Genomic DNA, 26781 nt, shown 5'->3' on the forward strand with positions numbered 1-26781 from the left:
TCGAGGGTGGTCTGCCGGGCATTGGGATGACAAGCCATCTCGAGATGAGGCCTTTTAGCGGGTGGAATAGTAGGGACCAATTGGAGGTTTACTTAGTAGAAATGCAAATATCATGGTACAACTATATAGACACTCAATCATTATGTTACTTTTTAATAGTACGTTTACAAAAATATATTCTGATTAAAAGAATGAAAGGTGTGTCTCATGGTAAGTGGTGAAATAAGTATAGCCAGTTACAATTGTAATGGCTTAGCAGATAATAAGAAAAGACGATCAGTATTTACCTGGCTAAAAGAGAAGGATTATAATATCTACTGTTTACAGGAAACCCATTCAACAGTTTTAGATGAAGTTTTGTGGAAAAAGAACTGGGTGGGCAAAATATATATCTCTCCCATGGGCAAAGAAATTCAAAAGGGGTGATGATCTTAATTAACAATAATTTTGATCCAAATGTGCAAATTGTCCAAACAGATCCTCAAGGTAGATGGATTATTTTAAATATGTTATTGGACAATAAACAAATATGGCTTGTTAACCTATACGGTCCGAATAATGATGATCCAAGCTTCTTTGAAAATATATATAAGAACTTATCAACTCTACAAGCAACACTAGACTCTATTATTATAATGGGAGATTTTAATACGGTCTTAAATAGCTATATAGACCGGAAAGGAAATCACACTACAAATTATCACCCTCAGGCACTTAAGGAAATCAAGAATGTCATGGATATATTGGAATTAGTGGATATATGGAGACTTAAATACCCTGATTTAGTGAGATATACATGGCGGAGGCTGAATCAAGCTAGTCGTCTTGACTACTTTCTTATTCCATTCTCTCTGGCACCAAAAGTTAAAAAAGTGTTGATAGGGGATAGAATGCGGTCGGATCATCACATAATTGGCATATATATTTCTCTTACAGAATTTCCACGTGGGCGAGGATATTGGAAATTTAATCAAAGTCTACTAGATGATAAATTGTTTAGAACTAGGACAGAAGATTTTATAACTGACTTTTTTAGACATAACATAGGTAAAGCAGATCCCCTTATTGTATGGGACACTTTTAAGTGTGCCTTTAGAGGCCATGCAATTCAGTACTCATCTATAAAACAAAAGCAATTTAGATCAAAAGAGTCCATATTAACAAAGGAAATTGAAGGACTAACAGTACAGTTAGATAACAATAAAAACGGTACCATAGAGGCACAGAATAATTTAGAGGAAAAACAAAAAGAAATGGAGGAACTTATTCAAGAAAGATCCAGTGTAATATATTATAAAAATAAAGCGAACTGGATGGAATATGGGGAAAAATGCACCAAATTCTTTTTCAATCTTCAATATAGAAATGCTACCAAAAAAAATGTATTAAAACTTGTGACAAATGATGGAGTCACGCATGATTCACCAAATGATATTTTGAAAGAGGAAGTAAAGTACTTTAAGAATATGTTTTCGTTTCAGGCTCCTCCATCTCCACTAACTGAAACTAATTGTATGGATTTTTTTCCTATTAATAATGTAAAATTAACATCTGAACAGAAAGACTCATGTGAAGGCCAAATTACAGAGGAGGAACTGCTTGTTGCAATTGGGGCCTTTAAAGATGGGAAAACTCCAGGGCTGGATGGCATACCAGTGGAAGTATACAAAACGTTTTTTGATATACTCAAAGGACCATTATTAACTTGTTTTAACCACTCCTATATAAATGGTAGATTATCAGACACACAACAAGAAGGTCTGATATCGTTATTACTGAAACAGGACCCAAGTGGTATATATAAAGATCCAGTCCATTTAAAAAATTGGAGACCTCTTACACTTCAGTGTTGTGATGCAAAAATCCTAGCAAAATGCTTGGCGCATAGAATAAAAAAAGTTTTGTCAGATATTATTCATCCTAATCAGACAGGTTTTTTACATGGACGATACATTGGAGATAATATAAGGCAAGTACTGGAAACAATAGAACACTATGAAATATCGGGGACACCAGGCCTGGTTTTCATAGCTGATTTTGAAAAGGCTTTTGATAAAGTACGACTGGAGTTTATATATAAATGCCTAGAATATTTCAATTTTGGGGAATCTCTTATAAAATGGGTTAAAATTATGTATAGTAACCCTAGGTGTAAAATAGTAAATAATGGCTACATCTCAGAAAGTTTTAAACTATCTAGAGGAGTAAAACAAGGTTGTCCACTATCGGCATACCTATTTATTATTGCCATCGAAATGTTAGCTGTTAAAATTAGATCAAACATTAATATTAAAGGATTAGAAATCCATGGCTTAAAAACTAAGGTGTCATTGTACGCTGATGATTCATGTTTTCTTTTAAAACCACAACTAGAGTCTCTCCAGGGCCTCATAGAGGATCTAGATACCTTTGCTATCCTCTCTGGATTAAAACCAAATTATGATAAATGTACCATATTACGTATTGGATCACTAAAAAATACACATTTTATATTGCCATGTAGTTTACCAATTAAATGGTCTGACGGAGATGTGGACATACTCGGTATAAAAATCCCAAAAGAAAGAAATGATCTCACTCCAATAAATTTTTATAGAAAGTTAGCAAAAATAGATAAGATCTTGCTACCATGGAAAGGAAAATACCTGTCTATTTGTGGAAAAATCACCCTAATTAACTCTTTAGTCATATCACAGTTTACCTATTTGCTTATGGTTTTGCCTACACCTAGTGACCTGTTTTTTAAATTATATGAACAAAAAATATTCAATTTTATTTGGAACGGCAAGCCAGATAAAATTAAAAGGGCCTATTTATATAACGAATATGAATTCGGAGGGCAGAAATTATTAAATATTAAAGCATTAGACCTCTCACTAAAGGCATCGGTCATACAAAAGTTATACTTAAATCCAAACTGGTTCTCTAGTAAACTGGTACGAATGTCTCATCCTATGTTCAAGAAGGGCCTTTTTCCCTTTATTCAGATTACACCTGCTCACTTTCGGTTGTTTGAAAAGGAAATAATCTCCAAAATATCCTTATTCTTTAAACAAGCCTTAGAAAGTTGGTTGCAATTTCAGTTTAATCCACCTGAAAGGACGGAACAAATAGTACAACAAATATTGTGGTTAAATTCAAATATAATAATTGATAAAAAAACTGTATTTATCGAAGAAATGTTTAAAAAAGGTATAATTTTTGTGAATGATATCATAAATAGGACTGGTGGAGTTATGTCACACATGCAGCTAACACAGACATATGGAAAAGTCTGCTCTACCCAAAATTACAACCAATTAATTGCAGCATTACCACAAAAATGGAAGAGGCAAGTAGAAGGGGAAAAAAGTAAGGAACTTGTATGTCGGCCCTGTATTAAAGAACAAAAATGGTTAAAGAAAAGTGTGATAAATAAAAACATATACCAATTTCATTTAAGGACCAAAAAACTAACAGCTGTGCCATACAAATTGCAAAATAGTTGGGAAGAGATTTTCGATGTACCCATTCCATGGCACATGGTTTATGAATTGATACGCAAAACAACGCCGGATTCAAAACTTCGAATTTTTCAATATAAATTACTGTACAAAATTCTTGCAACTAATAGAATGTTATATATATGGGGTATACAATCTTCCCAGCTCTGCAGATTCTGTTGTGAGGAGGCAGAGTCATTAGATCATTTATTTTGGTATTGTCCATATGTAGCTCGTTTTTGGTCACAGGTCCAGGAATGGCTGAAGAATTGCAACATTTGCGTAGAACTAACGCTACAGATAGCAATACTGGGGGATTTGAAAAGCCATAGTCAATCAATCAATAATATAATAATTATTTTGGCAAAGATGTTTATTTTTAATTTACAATCTGTAGAAGCTATGAGAATAGGAAGGTTCAGGTCTTTTGTGAAGCATCACAGCACAGTTGAGAAATGTATGGCAAATAGAAATCCGAAATGGATGATGTTGGAAGATAGATGGGAGGGGTTGGGTGGAGCTGAAGGGTGGGACTAATAACAAGATAAACAATATAGGGCATACGGGATCTGTGAAATGTGTATAGGTGCGGAGCTTTTGTGAAATAGCACAGTTACAAGTGGAAATAAAATTGGATGGACAACAGAAATAGAGGAAGGACTAAGAACAAATAAGAGAGAACTATTGTAAAGTGGACTGTGTCTGTAAGATAGGTATAAGATGTAGAAATTGAAGGTAAAAGCAGAAGTGTTTATAAGTTTACTCCAATTGGGGGATTGGTGGTAGGGTCGCGGGGAATAATAATAAAGGCATATTCTTTAAAAAAGTATGTATGTCTATATAGGTATGTGTATGTATATATGTGTATATGTATGCATACGTGTATGGATATATATATTTACCCAAAAAAATATGGGGGAATGGAAATGATGCAGACAATTACATTGGAAGCAACATTCTTTCCGCAATACTAAGCTGATCCACCCCAGAAAAAAAAAAAAAAAAAAAAAAAAAAGTATCACTGAACAATACATGAGAGCATCAGCTGTTCCAGACAACTGTGTGATCGTGCTCTCCGCAGCCGATGTAAGACCTTTAAACAGGTTAATATTCACAAGGCAGCAGGGCCAGAAGGATTACCAGGATGTGTACTCTGAGCATGCGCTGACGAACTGGCAAGTGTCTTCACTGACATTTTCAACCTCTCCCTGTCTGAGTCTGTAATACCAACATGTTTCAAGCAGACCACCTTAGTGTTCTTGGGCACAGGGACTAAGGTAACCTGCCTAAAAGACTACCGACCTGTAGCACTCACGTCTGTAGCCATGAAATGCTTTTAAAGGCTGGTCATGGCTCACATCAACACCATTATCCCAGAAACCCTAGACCCACTTCAATTTGCATACCGCACCAACAGATCCACAGATGATGCAATCTCTATTGCACTCCACACTGCCCTTTCACACCTGGACAAAAGGAACACCTATGTGAGAACGCTATTCATTGACTACAGCTCAGCATTCAACACCATAGTGCCCTCAAAGCTCATCAACTAAGCTACAGGATCCTTGACTTCCTGACGGGCCATCCCCAGGTGGTATGGGTAGGGAACAACACATCCGCCATTATGATCCTCAACACAAGCACCCCTCAGGAGTGCATGCTCAGTCCCCTCCTGTACTCCCTGTTCACTCATGACTGCACGGCCAGGCACGACTCCAACACCATAATCAAGTTTGCCGATGACACAACAGTGGTAGGCGTGATCACCAACAACGATGAGACAGCCTAAAGAGAGGTCATCAGAGACCTGACCACGTGGGGCAAGGACAAAAACCTCTCCCTCAACCTGATCAAGACAAAGGAGATTATCTAGGACTACAGGAAAAGGAGGACCGAGCACGCCCCTATTCTCGTCGACGGGGCTGTAGTGGCGCAGGTTGAGAGCTTCAAGTTCCACATCACCAACAAACTAACATGGTCCAAGCACACCAAGACAGTCGTGAAGAGGAGACAGAAAAGATTTAGCATGGGTCCTCAGATCCTCGAAAGGTTTTACAGCTGCACAATTAGAGCATCCTGATTGGTTGCATCACTGCCTGGTATGGCAACTGCTCACCTTCCGACCGCAAGGCACTAGAGGGTAGCGCTTCTGAAGCTAAGCAGGGTTAGTCCTGGTCGGTCCCTAAATGGGAGACCAGATGCTGCTGGAAGTGGTGTTGGAGGGCAAGTAGGAGGCACTCTTTACTCAGGTCTAAAAAATATATTCCAACGCCCCAGGGCAGTGATTGCCCTGTGTAGGGTGCCGTCTTCGAATGGGACGTTAAACGGGTGTCCTGACTCTCTGTGGTAACTAAAGATCCCATGGCACTTATTGTAAGAGTAGGGGTGTTAACCCCGGTGTCCTGGCTAAATTCCCAAGCTGTCCCTCATACTATCACGGTCACTTAATCATCCCCAGCTTACAATTGGTTCATTCATCCCCCTCTCCCCTGTAACTATTCCTCAGGTCGTTGCTGTAAATGAGAATGTGTTCTCAGTTAACTTACCTGGTAAAATAACGGTAAAATAAAATAAATAAAAGGAAGTACGTACGGCCCAGTATATCACTGGGGCCAAGTTTCCTGCCATCCAGGACCTCTATACCAGGCGGTGTCAGAGGAAGGCCCTAAAAATTGTCAAAGACTCCAGCCACCGTAGTCATCGACTTATCTGCTACCGCACGGCAAGCAGTACCGGAGCGCCACGTCTAGGTCCAAGAGGCTTCTAAACAGCTTCTACCCCCAAGCCATAAGACTCCTGAACAGTTAATCAAATGGCAACCCAGACTATTTGCATTGCACCCTCTCTTCTACGCTGCTGATACTCTGTAATTATCTATGCATAGTGACTTTAACTCTACCTACATGTACATATTACCTCAATTACCTCGACACCGGTGCCCCTGAACATTGAATCTGTACCCGTACACCCTGTATATAGCGCCGCTATTATTATTTTACTGCTGCTCTTTAATTATTTGTTATTCTTAGCTCTTACTTATATTGGGGGGGGGGGGGGTATTTTCTTAAAACTGTATTGTTGGTTAAAGGCTTGTAAGTAAGCATTTCACTGTTGCATTTGAGGCATGTGACAAATAAAATTTGATTTGATTTAACAGCATGGGCCACAAAGAGACTAGGAGATTACGTCAGAATGTGCGCTAAGACTTTTAAGCGACACGCAAGCGCGACAACACCCTCAAGCAGAATATTATCTCCGCATAACTACACGTTGACTGCATGTGAAGAAACATGTAAAATGCCACAGGTCTTCCGGGAGGGCATTGCAACATAATACAATGAGTGCATGCCTTTCCTAATCAACATGTAGTAAGGAGACGATAAGATCTGACGAGCAGTCAGTCAGACTTATCTAGTTCAATAAGGAGGGGGCTGGAAGCTTTGGCACAAACTACGGTGCATGTTCCAACTCGTTCAAATTCAACCCCGTCCTCGCACTCATTCTCTCCTCTTTTCAGTCGGTCCATCTCCCCCTCTGCTACACTCATCCCCTCAAGCTGCTTGTCAGGAGCCAACAGGCTTATGCGCACTAGGCAGAATATTTGGGATGATTACAGGGAAAAGATCCCAAATGGAGGAAAGGACATGTTTTGCTTCATCCATGTGCAGACGCCGAGGACATTGTTGGCAGCGAATGAGTTTTGTTCCCAAATCTCCACTCCCTATGCAGCATTTCCATGTTGTTTATTCTCGAAAAAGGCTAAAACACTCCCATTCCGATGAATAGCTGTAAATTGAACCATAACAAGAATCTAAGATGTCATAACATGCAGCAAAACATGTCTCAGCAAAAGCATTTGGCATATGTGCCATTTCCCAACTAACTGAATTTGTCCATCTCTGGACATTCCAGAATGGTTCCCTCCAAAAAGGAGTGATATGATAGCAGCATGACTAACTTATCCTGATCTCTTATAAGGAGGGGTGTATGGTGATGAACCACTGACAATGGCAGCTTCCCCCTTAGATTAGTCTCCAGACAGGGTGCCCCAAAGGCCCCGATAGCAACGTCCAACCCTCTGGCAGAACAACAGTCAATTGAAACCAGGCGGGTGGAGGCTGCAAAAGAGCTCGGCGTGGACATGGAGAGTTGACCGGACTCACCTGTGATTAGAGTTAAGCCTCTTGGTGGCAGCAGGCTTTGACGGGCCAGGTGTATCCAGTTGAGCCTCCTCATCCCCCACGGTCTCCTGGGAGGACTCGCTGTCAACAGACTCGTCGCGGTCTTCCATCCTACTCCTGGAGGCCCGGCTAGATAACGTCTGCTCGGAGCTTTTGTCCTCCGGCTTCTCTTCCTCAGAAGTCTCACCAGCTTTCCTGTCCCTCCTGGTGTATTTAGAGCCGACTTCCTCAGTGTTTCCGTAGCGCTCCGCCAGCTCTCTCCTCCTCTCGGCTTTGTAGCGGGCGATGCGCTCAGCCTTGGTCTCCAAGGCAGTATTCTGGATGGTGTCTACGGCATCCATTTTGACGTGCCTCCTTTTAAGTCCTCTCGCGTCACTCAATATCCGCCGGTTTGAGGAGCCTCCTCTCCACTGGACACCACCAGATCAAAAGGAGTCACAGGAGTTGTTCAGACGCTGATGGTTTTGCAGTTGGTCTCCCCTCGAAGGACGATGGACCACGTCATTAAAATCATCTCTCTGTTGAAACAAGAGAGACAACGTTTTGTATTGCAACAAGCGAAAAGGCTATGTGAGACTTCCAAACACTTAACAAAAATCACCAGGACTGGGCCATTAGGATATATACAGTCTCTGCTGGGTGCAATGGGAACTGGATGTAACTGCCTGGATAAACAAGAGCCCAACCCTGCCTAGCCCAACCCCAGCTAATGAACCCCCGGTGAGAGTGAAGTCAGCCAACTCAGCTCAAAGACAATACAGGCCCCACAGCAGACTGCCGCACTGAGACTCTCACATAACCTCTCAAGGATATTTAATCCCCTCACATAGAGGAAAAGGGAGAGAGAGAGAGAGACAGAGAGAGAATCAGAAAAAGAGTGGGAAAACAGCCGTCCAACAGAAATTCTCAATCTACAGTTTCTCAACATTCAGTTAACTGGAGGCAGATATCCTTGCTTAATCTGGACTTGAATGGCATCCAAACGCTACAAATCATTCCATGTTTACTACGGCAAGCACCGCACAGGCTTACAAAAACAGCAAAAGCCACTTGGCTTAAGAGACGTTCCACAATTACGGACGCAAATAAACTCACACCAGTAAAAATCCACACAACCAAGTGAACCATCGGCATGCCCAGAACACTATACACAAAGCACAAAAACACCCCAGGAGCTGGAGAGAAAGTAGTGGGTATGTGGAGGTATGTTTATATAAGTGGGGGCAGGGATCGAGGGTTAACGTGACGCTCTGGGATCCCTACAGTAAAGGGGCAAGGGGTAATTTAGCACATCTGTGATTGCACATTCAATAGCGCTTAGTCAGAAGGGGGGGGGGGGTAATAGAGAGAGGGGGAGAGTAGAGAGGCAAGGACTCTACAGGAGAGAAGAGAGAGGGGGAAGAAAGTGTGGGGGTAGGGTTGTGCAAGAGGGGAAGGGGGAGTCAGAAGAAAGTAGGTGGGATGAGAGAGGAGAAGAGAAAGGGAGAGGGGTCGCAGAAGGGAGAAGGTAGTGGTTGGAAGGGGGAGAACAGGAGAGGTGGGTGTCAGACTGTAGAATATTGGAAAATCGATAGTTACATATTGGGATATTATTTTTGACAATATACCGTATTGACAATATCACAATATAATTTCTGCACTAGTTTGCTGTACCGTACCAAAACTCCAGTATTTTTCCTTCATAGCTCATTCTCCATCTTCTTTTTAAATAGGGAGCCCATTTGTTCTCAGAACTTTTATTTCCAAGACTGATCAAAACTTGTTTTCTCATGGCTCTCTTGTCCTTCTGCAGCAGACATACTGTATGTTGAGCAACATATTTGGAACATCGAATCACAATACATATAGTATAGAATAATAAGTATCATGAGAATCGCAATACATATCGTATCGTCACCTAGGTATCGTGATAATATCATACCGCGAGGTCCCTGGCAAATCCCTGCACTACTAGAGTAAATTAGCTGTCTTGGGGGGACCATTTCTGTAATGATGACAGGGGTTCATAAATCTCCCAATATACACCAACCACCTGCAGAGCCAAATAGTGAACCAAGAAATTAGACCCCCCCCCCCACCCCTTTCACTCAAAAATAAGTCTGGAAAATTTTACACAATAAATCTGTGTGTGTGTGTGTGTGTCTAACTTCACCTTGACCTCACCCTCCTCCACCTATCAAACTGTTGTTGGAACAACGAGGACCACAATACCTCCACTGGAACAGCTTGAAGACATCAGCCGAACAAATCCATACTGTGAAATCTGCTGGATGAAAACTATTAGCTGACCTTGTGTAGGATTTGCTGCCAGGCTCTAGCTATGGGAGAGACATTCACTACAACCAGCCATTCAGTGACCTACAGTGCCTTCAGAAAAGTATTCACACCCCCTTGACTTATTTCACATATTGTTGTGTTACAGCCTGAATTCAGAATGAATTATATAGATTTTCTCTCTCACCAATCTACACACAATACCCCATAATGAAAAAGTGAACACATGTTGTTTTCACATGACGGCAGGCCTGGAGTTTGGAAAAAGGCACGTGAAGGACTCCAAGCATAAGCCAAAAATATTATGTGGTCTGAGAAAAAAAATGTTACTAATGCAAAGCACTAGGCACAGCTCATCACCCATCTAACGCCATCCCTACTGTGACGCATGACGGTTGCACCATGATGCTATGATGATGCTTTTCAGCAGCAGCGACAAGGAGACTGGTATTGATAGAGGGAACAATGAATGGCGCCAAATACAGGCACATCCTTGACGAGAACCTGCTTCAGAGTGCAAACGACCTTAGACTGGAGTGAAGATTTAGGTTCCAACAGGACAATGACCCCAAGTATTCAGCCAAAGCAAGGCTGGAATGGTTTCAGAACAAGAATATGAAAGTCCTTGAGTGGCCCAGCTAAGACTTGAATCTTAGCCCATTGAAAATCTGTGGAAAGACTTGCTGTTCACTGCCACTCCCCATCTAACTTAACAGAGCTTGAGAAAATCTGCAAGGAAGAATGGGAGAAAATTCCTAAGTCCAGATGTGCAAAGCTGATCCACGCATACCCAAAACGACTCAAAGCTGTAGCCACCGCCAAAGATGCTTCAACAAAGTATTGACTCTGGTGTGAATACTCATTTCATTTACATATTTCTAATATTTCAAATGTTTAACAAATTTGCTAAATATTCTAAAAACATGTTCTCACTTTGTCATTATGAAGTATTGTGTGTAGATGTGTGGGGGAAAATGCATACATTTTGATTTCATGCTGTAACAAAATGTGAAATTAGTCAACGGGTATGAATACTTCATGAAGGCACTGTAGCATAATAAAAGCGAAATCGATTTGATTTAAGGACAAGCGGAATCCCTGGGGTTATTTGGCTTTATGAGTTTACAAACTTGCTCCAACTTCTGATGGAATATTCGGAAACAAAATTGGATTTTCTTGATCATAAAGAAAGCTCTACTTCAGCGGTCACCAACCGGTCGATTGCGATACAAACTCTGCCTACCTGGCCGACCGGGAGATTTGTGGCTAAATCGAGTGCGCTTACTGTGCATAGCTCCAATCACCGTGCCATTAACTTGCACGACCCCGGCCACAGCAAAGTTTGGTACTAGCCTACGTGAGATTGTATAACCATGACCAGAGAGAGACTATCTTTATGAGTGAGTTTTTATTCACGACTGTCAACACTGTTTTTAATTCAACACTATTGCAAAACATAAAAACACGCTTCTCCCTACTTCCACTGGTGCTGCAATTAATGAGTAGCCAAGTGTATTGATAGCCCTGTATTTTTATTACTACTATTAGCAGCTCGTCATGTCCATTTTAAATATCAAGGAATATTTCACTTTATCTGGTCAAAGGAACAATGTGAATTTGTGGATGAGGTACAACTCGAATTCAAAGTTCACTGTTGTCTTGAAAACACCATGAATATCAGATGCAGGTCCCATCAGTCTAGTAAAATAAAGTATTATTTCAATTTATGCTCAGCTGTGCCTCACGAGCACTACACCAACTTATCTATTTTGTTATCAAAGCTCAAGTTTTGAAATATACTATTGCCTGAGAATAATAATATTGGCAGCCCAGGCCAGGCATAGAGCCAATATGCTGTGATAATGTATTAGTCCTACTGCACAAGCCTCATTCCTAGAGAACTGTTTTTATTAGGTTAATGTTAAAAAAATTTAAGTCATGATTTATTTTTATTTTTTAAATCGGAGCGGTAGATCTCCGCTTGCTTTTTGACTGGGAAAGGGATCTCGACTCAGAAAAGGTTGGTGAACACTGCACCTCTTGGTGCTGGGCCAGTTAGAGCACTGTATTATGGAGTCTCCTTTGTTTGAGCACCAGATAAAAATCAGGAGTTGCTTCGACCCAAGTTAGCCTGCTAATTCATCTCGCTTCATACCTCCCTACCCTGGGATTCTCCCTGACCTGAGTTGAGTAGATAATCTCTGGGGCATCGACAACTCATGCCGCCATTGATCTCTAACTCATCCAATATCAATCCCAAACATAGGCTTATAAATCTCCTAATGAAGGCAACATTTCCCTTGAGGTTTCAATGTTGATTTCGGGCCTCTGAATACACTGACGTAACTCACAAAGTCATCCACTCTGTATTACTCTCTCACTACCTATAAAAGGAGTTTTGAATAACACACTAAAGCTTGATCGTGCAGATCGAAAACAAAGAGCCTGCTTTGTTTGGAAGCCGACTTTGTTATTTCAACCGAACAAGGAGAAGAAAATCAAAGTTGTGAGTCATACTGAAGATATTATCACCCCTATTAGGGAACAGTGAACTCACCTAAAGACATGCAAAACATTTTTTATTATTTTTTATTACCCTTTACCTTATGGTATTTAAAAAAAAAGAAGTTGCACCATGGCTGGAGAGCATGTGGGAACATGCAAAGCTGAAGGCACAGAGAAGCTCTCTCAACAAGCCAGTGTCTGAGAGACACTAGTAATGTCCCTGTAAAATAACAGATGTTAGGCTGATTAAAGAAGAACAATTCAAAATAGAACAGACCTCATCTATTTCAATGAAGTAGAAGTAACGCCTGTGCAACCCACATCTTTGTTTTGTGGTTTTGTTGAGTGACAACAGTCAATGTGTCAGAAGAGATAAAACCCCAAAACATGGCATTTATATGCATTGCAAAAGAAGATAGTATTCCTATTTATTTTTTATTCTAAACACCACCAGTCAAACACTCCATAATTTTGGCTTGTCCAAATTGGATGTGTAAATATGGCACTACCATGCCATGTAAACAAAGTCCACATCCAGTGTTTGACAGCATGAGTGAGCTCTGACATGTCCTTGCCCCAGGGGAGAGGTTATGGGCCTTGAGAGGAACCTCTGTCTCAACAATGGCCAAGTATGTCACTTCCTGACTGGGAGTCATATCCTCTTTCATAAAAGCACAATTAAATGGCAGCATTGTATTCATCATAAACTAGGCAACTCTCCAAAACCCTCGGTCTTGGGGGTGTCGGGTGAAGACGGGGCACTGGTTTTAAGTGGGTTCAAAGGGCAGATTTCCCCTCACATAGAAACTTCAATCCATGATCATTATAATGAGTTACAGACCACTAGCATGCAGCCTTGCCCATCACTTGCAAATCTCAGCATTAATAAGAGTCCACCTTTTTGACCTTGTGGGAGATCTGTCGACATGCCCTTGAGCAGGGCGTTGATCCTGGTTGCTTCTGTGTGTCGCTCTGGATAGGCGTCTATTAGATGACTAATGTGATGTAGTTGTTGAGTTGCTTCACTGCAAGTATATTGTATGTTTTAAACATTCAATAAAACATTATTATTATTGATTTTTTTTAGAGTCCATCCACTTATGGAGCCCGTATGCCACATGGGGGTAGAGACTACTACAGCCCAGTGGATTAAAGACCCTTAACTCAGAGGGAAGAGACTTTCCCCGTGATCTTTTACGATGACATCCCATCCTAACGTTTATCTACGGTCGCCTTATCTTTTTGGCCTGTAACAAATCCAACAGGTCAGATGATTCACATAGGGAAACAACATGGAGTTGAGAACTCAATGGCCTGTGCTCTAAATAGGCTTTCAAATCAGAGTAATTGAAAATACAGTTCAAATCAAATGTTATTGGTCACAAACACATGGTTAGCAGATGTTAATGCGAGTGTAGCGAAATGCTTGTGCTTCTAGTTCCAACAGTGTAGTAATATCTAACAAGTAATCTAACAATTCCCCAACAACTACCTAATACACACAAATCTAAAGGGGTGAATGAGAATATGTACATATAAGTATATGGATGAGCGATGGCCAAGCAGCAGAGGTCCAGTAGATGGTATAAAATACAGTATATACATGTGATATGAGTAATGTAAGATATGTAAACATTATTAAAGTGGCATTATTTAAAGTGGCATTGTTTAAAGTGACTAGTGATCCATTTATTAAAGTGTCCAGTGACTGGGTCTCAGTGTAGGCTGCAGCCTCACTGAGTTAGTGATGGCTATTTAACAGTCCGATGGCCTTGAGATAGAAGCTGTTAATCTCTCGGTCCCAGCTTTGATGCATCTGTACTGACCTCGCCTTCTGGATGATAGCGGTGTGAACAGGCAGTGGCTCGGCTGGTTGTTGTTCTTGATGATCTTTTTGGCCTTCCTGTGACATCGGGGGCTGTAGGTGTCCTGGAGGACAGGTAGTTTGCCCCCGGTGATGCGTTGTGCAGGCCGCACCACCCTCTGGAGAGCCTTGCGGTTGAGGGCGGTGCAGTTGCCGTACCAGGCTGTGATACAGCCCGACAGGATGCTCTCAATTGTGCATCTGTAAAAGTTTGTCAGGGTTTTGGGTGACAGGCCAAATTTCTTCAGCCTCCTGAGGTGTGGATAGGGGGGGTGCTCCCTCTGCTGTTTCCTGAAGTCCACGATCATCTCCTTTGTTTTATTGACGTTGAGTGAGAGGTTGTTTTCCTGACACCACATTCCGAGAGCCCTCACCTCCTCCCTGTAGGCTGTCTCGTCGTTGTTGGTAATCAAACCCACTACTGTTGTGTCGTCTGCAAACGTGATGATTGAGTTGGAGGCGTGCATGGTCACGCAGTCGTGGGTGAACAGGGAGTACAGGAGAGGGCTGAGCACACACCCTTGTGGGGCCCCAGTGTCTAGGGTCAGCGAAGTGGAGATGTTGTTTCCTACCTTCACAACCTGGGGGTGGCCCGTCAGAAAGTCAAGGACCCAGTTGCACAGGGAGGGGTTGAGACCCAGGGCCTCCAGCTTGATGGGTACTATGGTGTTGAATGCTGAGCTGTAGTCAATGAACAGCATTCTTACATAGGTATTCTTTTTGTCCAGATGGGTTAAGGCAGTGTGCAGTGTGATGGCGATTGCGTCATCTGTGGACCTGTTGGGGCAGTATGCAAACTGACGTGGATCTAGGGTGGCGGTGATATGATCCTTGACTAGCCTCTCAAAGCATTTCATGATGACAGAAGTGAGTGCTACGGGGCGGTAGTCATTTAGTTCAGTTATCTATTGCCTTCTTGGTTACAGGAACAATGGTAGCCATCTTGAAGCATGTGGGGACAACAGACTGGGATAGGGAGCGATTAAATATGTCTGTAAACACACTAGCCAGCTGGTCTGCGCATGCTCTGAGGACGCGGCTAGGGATGCCGTCTGGGCCAGCAGCCTTGCGAGGGTTAACAAGTTTAAATGTTCTACTTTTGTAGTCCGTGATTTCCTGTAGACCCTGCCACATACGTCTCATGTATGAGCCGTTGAATTGCGACTCCACCTTGTCCCTGTACCGGCATTCCGCTTGTTTGATTGCCTTGCGGAGTGAATAACCACACTGTTTATATACAGCCATATCTCCAAACTTCTTTCTATGGTTAAATGCGGTGGATCGCGCTTTCAGTTTTACGCGAATGCCACCATCCATCCGCGGTTTCTGGTTAGGGTAGGTTATAAATGGTCACAGTGAGTATGACGTCTCCAATGCACTTATTTATAAAACGCACTCACCGAGTCAGCGTATAGGTCAATATTGTCCTCTGAGGCTGATCTGAACATATTCCAGTCCGCTTGATCAAAACTTGAACGTACATGATGTTCAAATAAAGTGCTGTCAATCAGTGGTGTAAAGTACTTAAGTAGTACTTTCAAGTATTTTTACATAAGTAGTTTTTTTTGGATATCTGTACTTTACTATTTATATTTTTGACAACTTTTAATTTAATACATTCCTTTAAAAAAAAACATGTTTAAGTACTTTCTACTCCATACATTTTCCCTGACACCCAAAAGTACTCGATACATTTTGAATGCTTAGCAGGACAGGAAAATGGTTTAATTCACACACTTATCAATAGAACATCCCTGGTCATCCCAACTGCCTCTGCTCTGGCGGACTCACCAAACACATGCTTCGTTTGGAAATGTCTGAATGTTGGAGCATGCCCCTAGCTATCCGTAAATAAATAAATAAGAAAATGGTGCCGTCTGGTTTGCTTATTATAAGGAATTTGAAATGAATTATACTTTTGATACTTAAGTAGATTTTAGCAATAACATTAACTTTTGATACTTAAGTACATTTAAAACCAAATACTATTAGACTTTTACTCAAGTAGGATTTTACTGGGTGACTCACTTTTACCTGTGTCATTTTATATTAAGGTATCTTTACTTTTAGTAGTACGACAATTGGGTACTTTTTCCACCACTGCTGTAAATGCACCCTTCCCTGGTTTGAAAGCTTACAAAGCAGATAGAGTTCATAGTTCACCGTGTACATTAATAGGTGCAGGTGATAGTGGGACTGTCGACATGAGTGTGTGTGGGTGTGTGAGGGGGTGGGGGCAAAAAGGGACAGGATCAGGCTACTTTAGTGACTGGTCTTCGAGGTAAAGGACCATAGCAGTTTGCAAATTAAGGGGGGGGGGGGGGGGGGGGGGGCAATGGTGCAGTTTTAGAGGCTCTCCTCTTTGCTGGAGACATTTGGATGTTTTAAAGCTGGTTTCCTGCGATTATACACATTTTGCTATGGCTTATGCCTTATGCTATCTCAGTGACTCAAACATTTTAACAAAATAGGGGTGTCATGCCATGACATTTTTGGAATTTCAGATTCTCCCACTTTTTTGGAGGGGGGGCAGCTATGATTTAGCAGCGGCTATGATTTAGCAACTATGCTATTCATGATAATCACAGCTGATTTACGGATTACAACAGCTGAGTGTTGTAAGCGATTTCTCACCAGCTACACATGCAACAGCACCATTTCATACAACAACAAGAACCGTTGAAGGGAGGGTGGGTCACAACACGACAGGATCCCATTTCCTAGTCCACCTCACAGGTGTCAATATCTAAACGTGTGAAGAACGAGCCATCTTTGGAAAAACATACCACACACAGGACCTTGGAGGTTAGCTGCATTTATGAACAAGTTCATGCGTTCATTCTTTATAGGTCTGGGACAAGGCCCAGGCATAAAGGCTGCATCGGGGGCCAAACTGACCTGTAGTCCATTAGTCTTCAGATTCTTTAGGAACTCGCATGTCCACACAAGAACACGGGGCAGGAATGCAGCCACCACCCTTGGATCAATTTGGGAGCAAGGGGAAACAACTGCTTTGGCTGTATGCATTTCTGACAGTAACACTCTTGGAATTAGTTCAAAGGAATGTCAAAACTGGGGTATCTATTCAAAAAAGGCACAATTCTGGTTGTACACAAGCTCTTGTCAGTTCATCTATCAAATGGTTATCAGTTAGTTGCACTACCCCTTTCAAATCTACCACAGAAACCACAGCAAGACATCAGTCTCTAAATGACAGGAGTCGCAGCACCAATGTAATGAACACTGGCCCTAAATGCTGATTCATGGTAACACCTTTTTAACAAGACACTCAATTACCATGTTAGGCTAATGACCAAGTGTAGTTCATAACACAAACACTCAATTGACAATTAATTGGTTTAAAGTGAAGCGATGCACTAACATGCACGTAAACACTTGTTTGAAACAGATGTAAAGCCCAATGCTTTGGAAAGTCTGGAATATCTGTTGAGTGAAAATGCTTTGCAGTTATAAAACTGAGGAAGAGCTCCTAAGCCTAATAGTTATAGCCTAATCGTGTCCAATCATGTCTTGAGCCATATTCATTCCATGTAATTTCAGCATGCCAAGCCAAGATCACCCACAATCATTTCAGTGGTTAGAAACAGATAAGAATGGCTTTCCTGAAACATTTTGTTGAAATGTAATTTGATCTAGGAGAGAACAGCAATAACAGCGGCATCTGGTACTTTCGGACTAAATTTATGGTAAATAATGACAAATGACTCTGAACAGGGGAACACTGCATAGTATGAAGAAGCAATACTCCAAACTGCATATTCCTACTACTTGTCAGAGAACTGATACTGTATACTGGTTGTTGGGGTGGGATTGGCATAGGGTGTGGGGAGTATGTGGGTGGCTTTTGACCATGTTATTGGATTACTCATGTCTTACTCATTGGTAGGAAGAAGTTTGGTCCAAATTGAATGTTGTATACTATAATTCTTGAATATTATCTGAATTCTATAAATTAGAAAAGGTCAAATTGGGTGCAATCATATTTGGGGACCTTATTCGATTTTTCTTATTCAATTCAGTCTGGTATGAGAATGGTAGCCTCTATCTGCAAAAGCAGGGTGTTTGCGGGAAGCTGAGTATCTTGGATATTGATCTGTGACTTAAAATCTTTGGTGTTACTTACTACCATATGGGCATACAAATGTATAAGGGCAGGCTGAGCCGATGACCTCATTTCAAGATGGCTGCTACCTACATTACAGTTAGCGTTGTGACGCAATAACGAAATAAACGGGGAATATGTCGATACACACCGAAAGCCGGGACTCCACAGATCATGAGGATGTCTTATTTGTCTGCCTGTGACCTATCGTTATTGATCACCAGCCCCGAGAGTCAAAATATTTATTTTACACAATGTTTTCAGCAAACATCTTACAAGGTAAGCTTCGATTTGGTCTGTATTTGAGCTATAGCTACATGGGGAGGGGGAATTACATTAATCCTTACATTGGTAGGAACACATCTAGCCTATTGCCAATGTTATTTGATGATGTATGACTTAAATGGCAACATCGAATATCCACCGAGTCTTCATCGACCTGGCCAAGGCTTTCGACTCTGTCAATCACCGCATTCTTATCGGCAGACTCAACAGCCTTGGTTTATCAAATGACTGCCTCACCTGGTTCACCAACTACATCCCAGACAGAGTTCAGAGTGTCAAATCGGAGGGCCTGTTGTCCGGACCTCTGGCAGTCTCTATGGGGGTACCACAGGGTTCAATTCTCGGGCCTACTCTTTTCTCAGTACATATCAACGATGTCGCTCTTGCTGCGGGTGATTCCCTGATCTACCTCTACGCAGACATCACCATTCTGTATACATCTGGCCCTCCTTTGGGCACTGTGTTAACAAACCTCCCAATGAGCTTCAATGCCATACAACACTCCTTCCATGGCTGTTCTTAAACGCTAGTAAAACTAAATGCATGCTTTTCAACCGTTCGCTGCCCGCATCCGCCCGCCCGCATCACTACTCTGGACAGTTCTGACCTAGAATATGTGGACAACTACAAATACCTAGGTGTCTGGCTAGACTGTAAACTCTCCTTCCAGACTCTTTTTTAACATCTCCAATCCAAAATTAAATCTAGAATCGGCTTCCTATTTCGCAACAAAGCCTCCTTCACTCACGCCGCCAAACATACCCTCGTAAAACTGACTATCCTACCGATCCTCGACTTTTTTTTATTTTTATTTAACCTTTATTTAACCAGGTAGGCAAATTGAGAACACGTTCTCATTTACAATTGCGACCTGACTGCGGCACTGTCATTTACAAAATAGCCTCCAACACTCTACTCAGCAAATTGGATGCAGTCTATCACAGTGCCATCCGTTTTGTCACCAAAGCCCCACCACTGCGACCTGTATGCTCTTGTCGGCTGGCCCTCGCTACATATTCGTCGCCAGACCCACTGGCTCCAGGTCATCTATAAGTCGTTGCTAGGTAAAGCTCCGCCTCATCTCAACTCACTGGTCACGATAACAACACCCACCCGTAGCACGCACTCCAGCAGGTGTATCTCACTGGTCATCCCCAAAGCCAACACCTACTTTGGCTGCCTTTCCTTACAGTTCTCTGCTACCAATGACTGGAATGAATTGCAAAAATGTAGACTTATATTTCCCTCACTAACTTTAAACATCAGCTATCGGAGCAGCTAACCGATCACTGCAGCTGTACATAGCCCATCTGTAAATAGCCCATTCAATCTACCTACCTCATCCCCATATTGTTTTTATTTACTTTTCTGCTCTTTTCCACACCAGTATTTCTACTTGCACATCACCATCATCATCATCTGCATATCTATCACTCCAGTGTTATTTTGCTAAATTGTAATTACTTTCGCTACTATGGCCTATTTATTGTAGCCAATGGGATAAGCTTTCCAGGGATATACAGTTGATCTGGGTGGGACAAAACAACGCCAAGAACCTTTAATGCGTAATGCAAACTATTGCTACCTGGCTCAGAGATGAGACGCACCGAGCACGCTACATTACATCGTGAACAGATTTCATCACTTTAAATTCATCGCTTTAGCATAAAAGATGGCTTCTTATGGGGGAGAAAAAGTTAAAGAATATCGAACAGGAAGCTAAAAAGGCAGCAGCTATGAATAAACATACCGACATAGAACCTTTGAATAAAATACTGGTCGGACTCGGATGAGGGGAGCAATTTGGACAATGAGTGTTCCGCCTCGGCCAACGAAGATTGCTTTCTAGAAGGATTGGAACCACTTTTAGACCTGTAAGTAAATTATTTTCATGAATTTCCTGTATGTATATCGTTTTTAACAACTTGTCTGCTATTTGTGCTTTGGATTTGGTTTACATAGATCTATGTAACAAGTCATTTCAATGTTATATAATTCCAAAGTAGTTATTTTCTATGTTTCATATTAGTTCAGTTTGCTGTTCTGTTTCATCCTTGTAACTTGAGGCCACTAAACTCTCATGCCCATACTTTACTACATTTTGTTACTGTTATCGATTGGGAGTGTGTCCTTCACACCTATGTGAGTCACAGTACAGATAAAGTTTAGACTTGGTGTTTTTACTTTACAGTAATGTCGTTTTGTAAATTTAGTCAACTGTAATTCCGTGTGTCTTACAACAATATATCCCTTTAGAGGATGCAGAGGATTTGGATGATGACATTTGGGAGCCACCCCTCCCCAGCAAGTGCCCCCGCCGGTCAAGGTCTTCACCCCCCACTGCTATGTCAGTCATCTCATCGGATGGTTCTGCATCCACTTTTGATAGACCTGTTGAAAAAGAAAATAGGGCAAATGGTGCCACAAGCCTCTAAGAATATCTGTTTCCCCAAGACCAAGGTAAAGGTCATGACAAAGACAGCGGAGAGGGGGGACCATACATTGGATCAGAACTCACAAGCTGCTTTTTGTGAAATGGAAGGACACTAGGAAAGTAACCATGCTCACCATACAGCATAAGGCATTCAACAACAATGTCTCAAGGAGGGTGAAAAAGGAAGAATGTAGTCCTTCACAGGAATGGGGACAATGGCAGCATGGGGGGTGTCGACCTGGTAGTAGCCTCCACAAGACCAGGAAGTGGTAGAATACTTATTTTTTTACTACTTTGTGAACAATGCTACAGTAAATGTTTTCATTCTCCACAAGCAGATGGAAGGCCAACCTTTTTGCTTTGACCGAGAGCAGCTGGTTTTGGAAATGGTTGAATTGGGGGCTCAAAGCAACCTCACAACCATTACAATCCCCCCCCACTCAAGGCGAGTGCCACTATTCAACACACATGCCAAAAGGAACAACTGCAAGCATTGCACAAAACACAGGTGATGGGGTTAAATGCCAGATCTTCTGTCCGAAATGCCAGTTCGCTGTGTGTTTCCTGGCAGACAGGGACTGCTTCAAAGACTAATCACGAAATGCACAAGCAACAGTGAAAGTGAAATCTAATCATCTACACCTGGGATGTAAAACGAACACCCTCGGTAAATTGTTTTGTTTATTTCTATTTTTGCACCCCTTTTAGTGAAGGACGTGTGTAAACAAGTTTGTGTATGATAAGAAATGTTTATATATCTTTATGTATATCTGTTGCTTTAATATTGTTTTGTAAACAGTTCATTTGTATGTGGGACCAATACATTGGATATGCCTGGGCTAAATGTTCAGGCACTTTGAAGAGGTTGAGAAAACACTTGGATAGCCCCTGAATGTCCCGACACCACCACAAGAAATGTAGTTTTATAGTTAACAATAACTTTTAGGCACATCCACTGTGCAGAAATTACCACATTCGGAAACTTTGGAGGTTGAAAGGACACTTGAATGTACCCTGGATACTCTATAACACCAATGTTTGAGTGAGGCTGATAAAAAAAAATGTTTTTATACTGAACAAATCACATTTAGGGATTGCAAATATGTAATATCACTGGAATTTTCTAATTTACAGACATATGCCACTTTGGAGATGTTTAGGGACACTTGGAAACGTCCCGTAACCACACCTGACACAACTTACTAAAACAGCTGCCCATTTCTAGTTGTTAGGTCTATCAATTCCATTTTTCTGATATCGTTCGCATGTTGTGGAAGCCATCTGATGCGTTTCCAGGTCTGGGCATCATTAATTCACTTATAACTTGTCAATGAAAGATAACTTTAAAAAATTAAAAAATAAAAAGTTCTTTGTGTGTGCTTGGTCTTGTGTATTCTGAACTACGTAACTTTTATCTTCTTCTTCTTATTATTATTATTATTATCTCCCAGATGTCTTCTTTCCAAAGATACCAAGTTTTGGCATGTCAGAATCATGTAATTACACATGAATAGCAGTTACTTTTGGGTATGTAAAAAAAAAAAAAGTTCAACCTAATTTCAGAGATCAAATATTTCAACAAAATAATGTTTCAGGAATGCTAATTGTTCCCAAACTACAGAAACGATTTCAAAACAATCGGAGATGGTGGGTGTCGAAAATGTCTTTCTTGTGACTTTTGAAGTGGAACAACCCCATAGAGACATTCAAGCATAGGCTTCCTTCCCTTTGCACCCTGGGAAGAGCCAGTTAAACAAATCGCCAGCTCCTGACATTCACATTCTTCCTGAGGGAGGAGGGTGGAAACTTTTGTCCACAGTGAGAAAACCAGGTGCCAGTGTTCAGCTGTTGAAGACAGCAAGCAAACAGGCGAGGCCAGTAAGTGCAAGCACCCACAGAGAGGAGAATAAAAGGAGTGAGAGAAATAGGGTATGCCACTGAGATATTACAGTATCTTATGAAAAATAGAGCCTTACCTTTTCCTGTAGGCTACACTACGCCTCTAGTTGAAAATAATGTTAAGGAAAAAGTGTCAAGCTAAGACCGGCAGACGCACATCTCCGGACAGCAGCAAAAGTGTCTGAGTTTCCTGTCCCGTTTCTAGCAGTGTGCGAATCCAGACGGGTCATGTGACCAGGCAGCGAGAGGAGACGAAGCTCAGTATGGGTCATCAGCCCGTAATCCAATAACGCTATCTGACATCTACATGTGCTAAGCAGCAGCTTAGGCCAAAACTATTTAACCAACCACAGGCGAAAAACGCCATAGGGGCGGGGCCATGGTGCCATGCATTTCCACCCCATACCGTAATAGACCGCATACTGGAAAACCAATGTGTTTCCCATTACAAAGCCATAGAGGCTGATGCTCATCGTATGGCAGTTTAAGGGCCCAGAGTGCCATCATCGGCAAAACGAGGGCTTAATTACAATTGCAGAAACTTTTAACACTAGTATCCACTCCTCCAAGAGGTTATTCTGCTAATAAAGAGCTTTAAAGGGAACGCTGACAGCTTGGGCGGGTTTTGCATGGCAAGCCCCTTTATTGATGTGACTCATCCCTTCCTTGTGCTTTAGTTGGTGGGAATAGAGAGGGGAAGGGAGGGGGGGGGGGGGGAGTAAGGGAAGGGGGTGTTGTGGGGGCAGATTTTCTGTTTTGTGGGGCATGAGTCACCAGGGTGCCAAGAGGCTCTTGTCTGGTGATACCGGGGGGTGAGGAGGTTGAAAGGGGAGCGCAGGATGGGGTAAAAACAAGGTCTGAGGCAAATCCGTCAAACACAGACACACACTCCTCCCCAGCCAGATCCCTTTAACCCACACAGTCCCACTGACTAACCAGCCACCCACTGTCTGCTGTTGACATAACAACCAAGCCTAGTCATGCCCCTCAACTCCGTTTTGCCTTTATAACTGTAAAGTTATGTATATTTAAACTGACTGGGTTCTGTTGTATTTACTGATACAGTGAAAGCTTGTAGGTACACTGAAAAAGTGGGTTGCTTCCTTTAATTCCTCAGGAGTGCCTTTGAGAGACAATGGCTATTGTTTCCCAAATACACACTGTGGTAATGTGGTTTACACACGACACACCCAATAGGAAAGCACTGTTAAATTCTATTCCTCGATTTGTGCTCTGGTTTCTTAGTGATCCCCTTTGTCCCAGTCTTCCGGCTTTCTGTTTGCCTTAGTCAAACATGAAGGAAAAGAATTGAAAACAGACAAAAATATGTGGGCCTGTATCTGCACAGCAGCACATTGTACCCTTGTCTACAGCACAGTGTCTAAGTACCACACAGAAGTACGCAATACAGTGCATTACGACACACAGACGGCCTACAGAGCTTTCAGGAAGTATTCATACCCCTTGACTTATTACACTTTGTGTTACAACCTGTATTCAAAACGTATTAAATATATATTTTTACTCAACCATCTACACACAATACCCCATAATGACAAAGTGAAGACATGTTTTTAGGAATGTTTGCAAATTTATTGAAAATGAAATACAGAAATCTAATTTACAAAAAGTATTCACACCCCTGAGTCAATACTTTGTAGAAGCACCTTTGGGAGGAATTACAGCTGTGAGTCTTTCTGGGTAAGTCTCTAAGAGCATTCCAAACCTGGACTGTGCAATATTTTCCCATTATTCTTTTCAAAATCCTTCAAGCTCTGTCAAATTAGTTGTTGATCATTGCTAGACAACCATTTTCAGGTCTTTAAGTCAAAACTGTAACTCGGCCAATCAGGACCCCTCACGGTCTTCTTGGTAACCAACTCGTGTAGATTTGGCCTTGCGTTTTAGGTTATTGTTCTGCTGAAAGGTGACATCTCCAAGTGTCTGGTGGAAAGCAGACAACCAGGTTTTCCTCTAGAATTTTGTCTGTGCTTATGGAATTATGTTATTCTGTACAAGCTTCCTTTTCACTCTGTCAATTAAGTTAGTATTGTGGATTAACTACAATATTGCTGATCCAATCCTCAGTTTTCTCCTATCATGGTGAAATCCCTGAGGGGTTTCCTCCCTCTCCGGCAACAGAGTTAGGAAGGACACCTGTATTGTTGTAGTGACTGGGTGTATTGATACACCAACCAAAGTGTAATTAATAACTTCACCATGCTCCAACGGATATTCAATGTCTGCTTTACCAATAGGGGCCCTACTTTGAGAGGCATTTGAAAACCTCCCTGGTCTTTGTGGTTGAATCTGTGTTTGAAATTCACTGCTCAACTGAGGGGCCTTACAGATCATTGTGGAGTTCAGAGATGAGGTAGTCATTCAAATCATGTTAAACAGTAGTGCAAACTATGTTACTTGTTAAACAGATTTTTAATCCTTAACTTATTTGCCATAACATAGAGGTTATTTTTCATTTGTAAAGATTTCTAAAAACCTAATTCCACTTTGGCATTATGCGGTATTGGGTGTAGGCCAGTGACAAAATCTAAATTGAATACATTTTAAATTAAGGCTGTAACACAACAAAATGTGGAAAAAGGCCAGGGTTGTGAATACTTTCTGAATGCACTGTATTATCAAAGAGGAAGGGTGGTGTGTTTTTGTGTCCATTATCAGACTGGCAGATCGGGAATTCCCCGTAACCGGCGCTCAGACAAACTCATACCATGCGTGGCGTGCCCAGCTGGACTGTTCTCAAAGGGCTACTGCAGCCAGAGTAGACACACAGGAAGTCTTTATGAGAGCAATGTAGTATCTTACTAACACACGTCCGCACCCTTCATCAAATAAACACCCTTTGTCCCCAAAAAAAATTCACTGGGTTACCTTGGCTTGAGTAGCCTTCAATGACTTATATAAACCCTGGATTGCTGATGCTGTGTACTAGCAAATGACAGGCTTTGAAACCACCGGTCAGCCATCCAATATACTCCCCAGAAGGAGCAGTCCTCCATAATAATGAAAGGAGTTCTACAGTATCTCAATTAAAATGTTAAAGGACAAAATTACATGTATTTAACTAAATGTGTTGTGGAGACAGTAACATTAGAACTTTCAAAAAAGTATACTTCAAGGAAAATGTTTTAATATATTTAAGTTCAGCTCACATAATATAATTAAAATATGCATTAAGGTGTTTAATATAATAAATGTGGCAAAAACAAATGTAGTAATGATTAATAAAATGTATTTCCATAGCTTCCAAAATATATATATATTTTTTTACAATGGTGGGGGTAGTGCCAAGATGGAGGCGTGGTGGATTCAAAACAGAACCCAGTCAGTCATCTACTGTATATACACATCCTTGGTAGCCTTCAACACTAAAATTGACAAACGAACTGACTCCTTACTCCAGTACGTTTTAAAAATGTCAATCTATAAAAATAAAAATTTAAATTATATACAATGCGCTTCTTTGGATCACAGTGATATTGTTGATAAAAATGATATAAGCACTCTCCTGGTAGTGTTTCCCAAGAGCACCCCTTGGGGAAACTGCATTGCAGATTGGAAAAACTGACAGACTAAAATTGGAAAGGTGGTTACTCTAGGATATCAAAAAAGAGACCACGTTAAAATGCTCTCTCTGTGGAAACCGTCAAAATAGCTTACGTCAATGCAACAGTCTCAGGTTAGATGTAGAGGAATGTCACTTTACAGCCTCA

The 26781-nt window shown here is 41.5% G+C and overlaps 2 protein-coding genes across 5 annotated transcripts in view; one reads left to right on the plus strand and one right to left on the minus strand.

Annotated features, from left to right (window-relative positions):
• Positions 1 to 26781, minus strand: part of svild (supervillin d) — a 116478-nt gene that overhangs the window by 77997 nt on the left and 11700 nt on the right. For 3 of the 4 annotated variants that reach the window (XM_055922005.1, XM_055921987.1, XM_055922012.1), the window contains exon 2: positions 7649 to 8184. In XM_055922005.1, the coding sequence (XP_055777980.1) occupies positions 7649 to 8007 (359 nt within the window). In that variant the 5' untranslated portion in view covers positions 8008 to 8184. Of the gene's footprint in view, positions 1 to 7648; positions 8185 to 23127; positions 23339 to 26781 lie in introns of those variants that run through there. The other variant, XM_055921997.1, reaches the window with a different exon arrangement.
• LOC129854894 (sperm axonemal maintenance protein CFAP97D1-like) overlaps positions 1 to 26781 on the plus strand; it is a 79302-nt gene that overhangs the window by 28157 nt on the left and 24364 nt on the right. The window lies entirely within an intron of this gene.

This window comes from Salvelinus fontinalis, chromosome 1 (assembly GCF_029448725.1).
Source record: "Salvelinus fontinalis isolate EN_2023a chromosome 1, ASM2944872v1, whole genome shotgun sequence".
NCBI lineage: Eukaryota > Metazoa > Chordata > Actinopteri > Salmoniformes > Salmonidae > Salvelinus > Salvelinus fontinalis.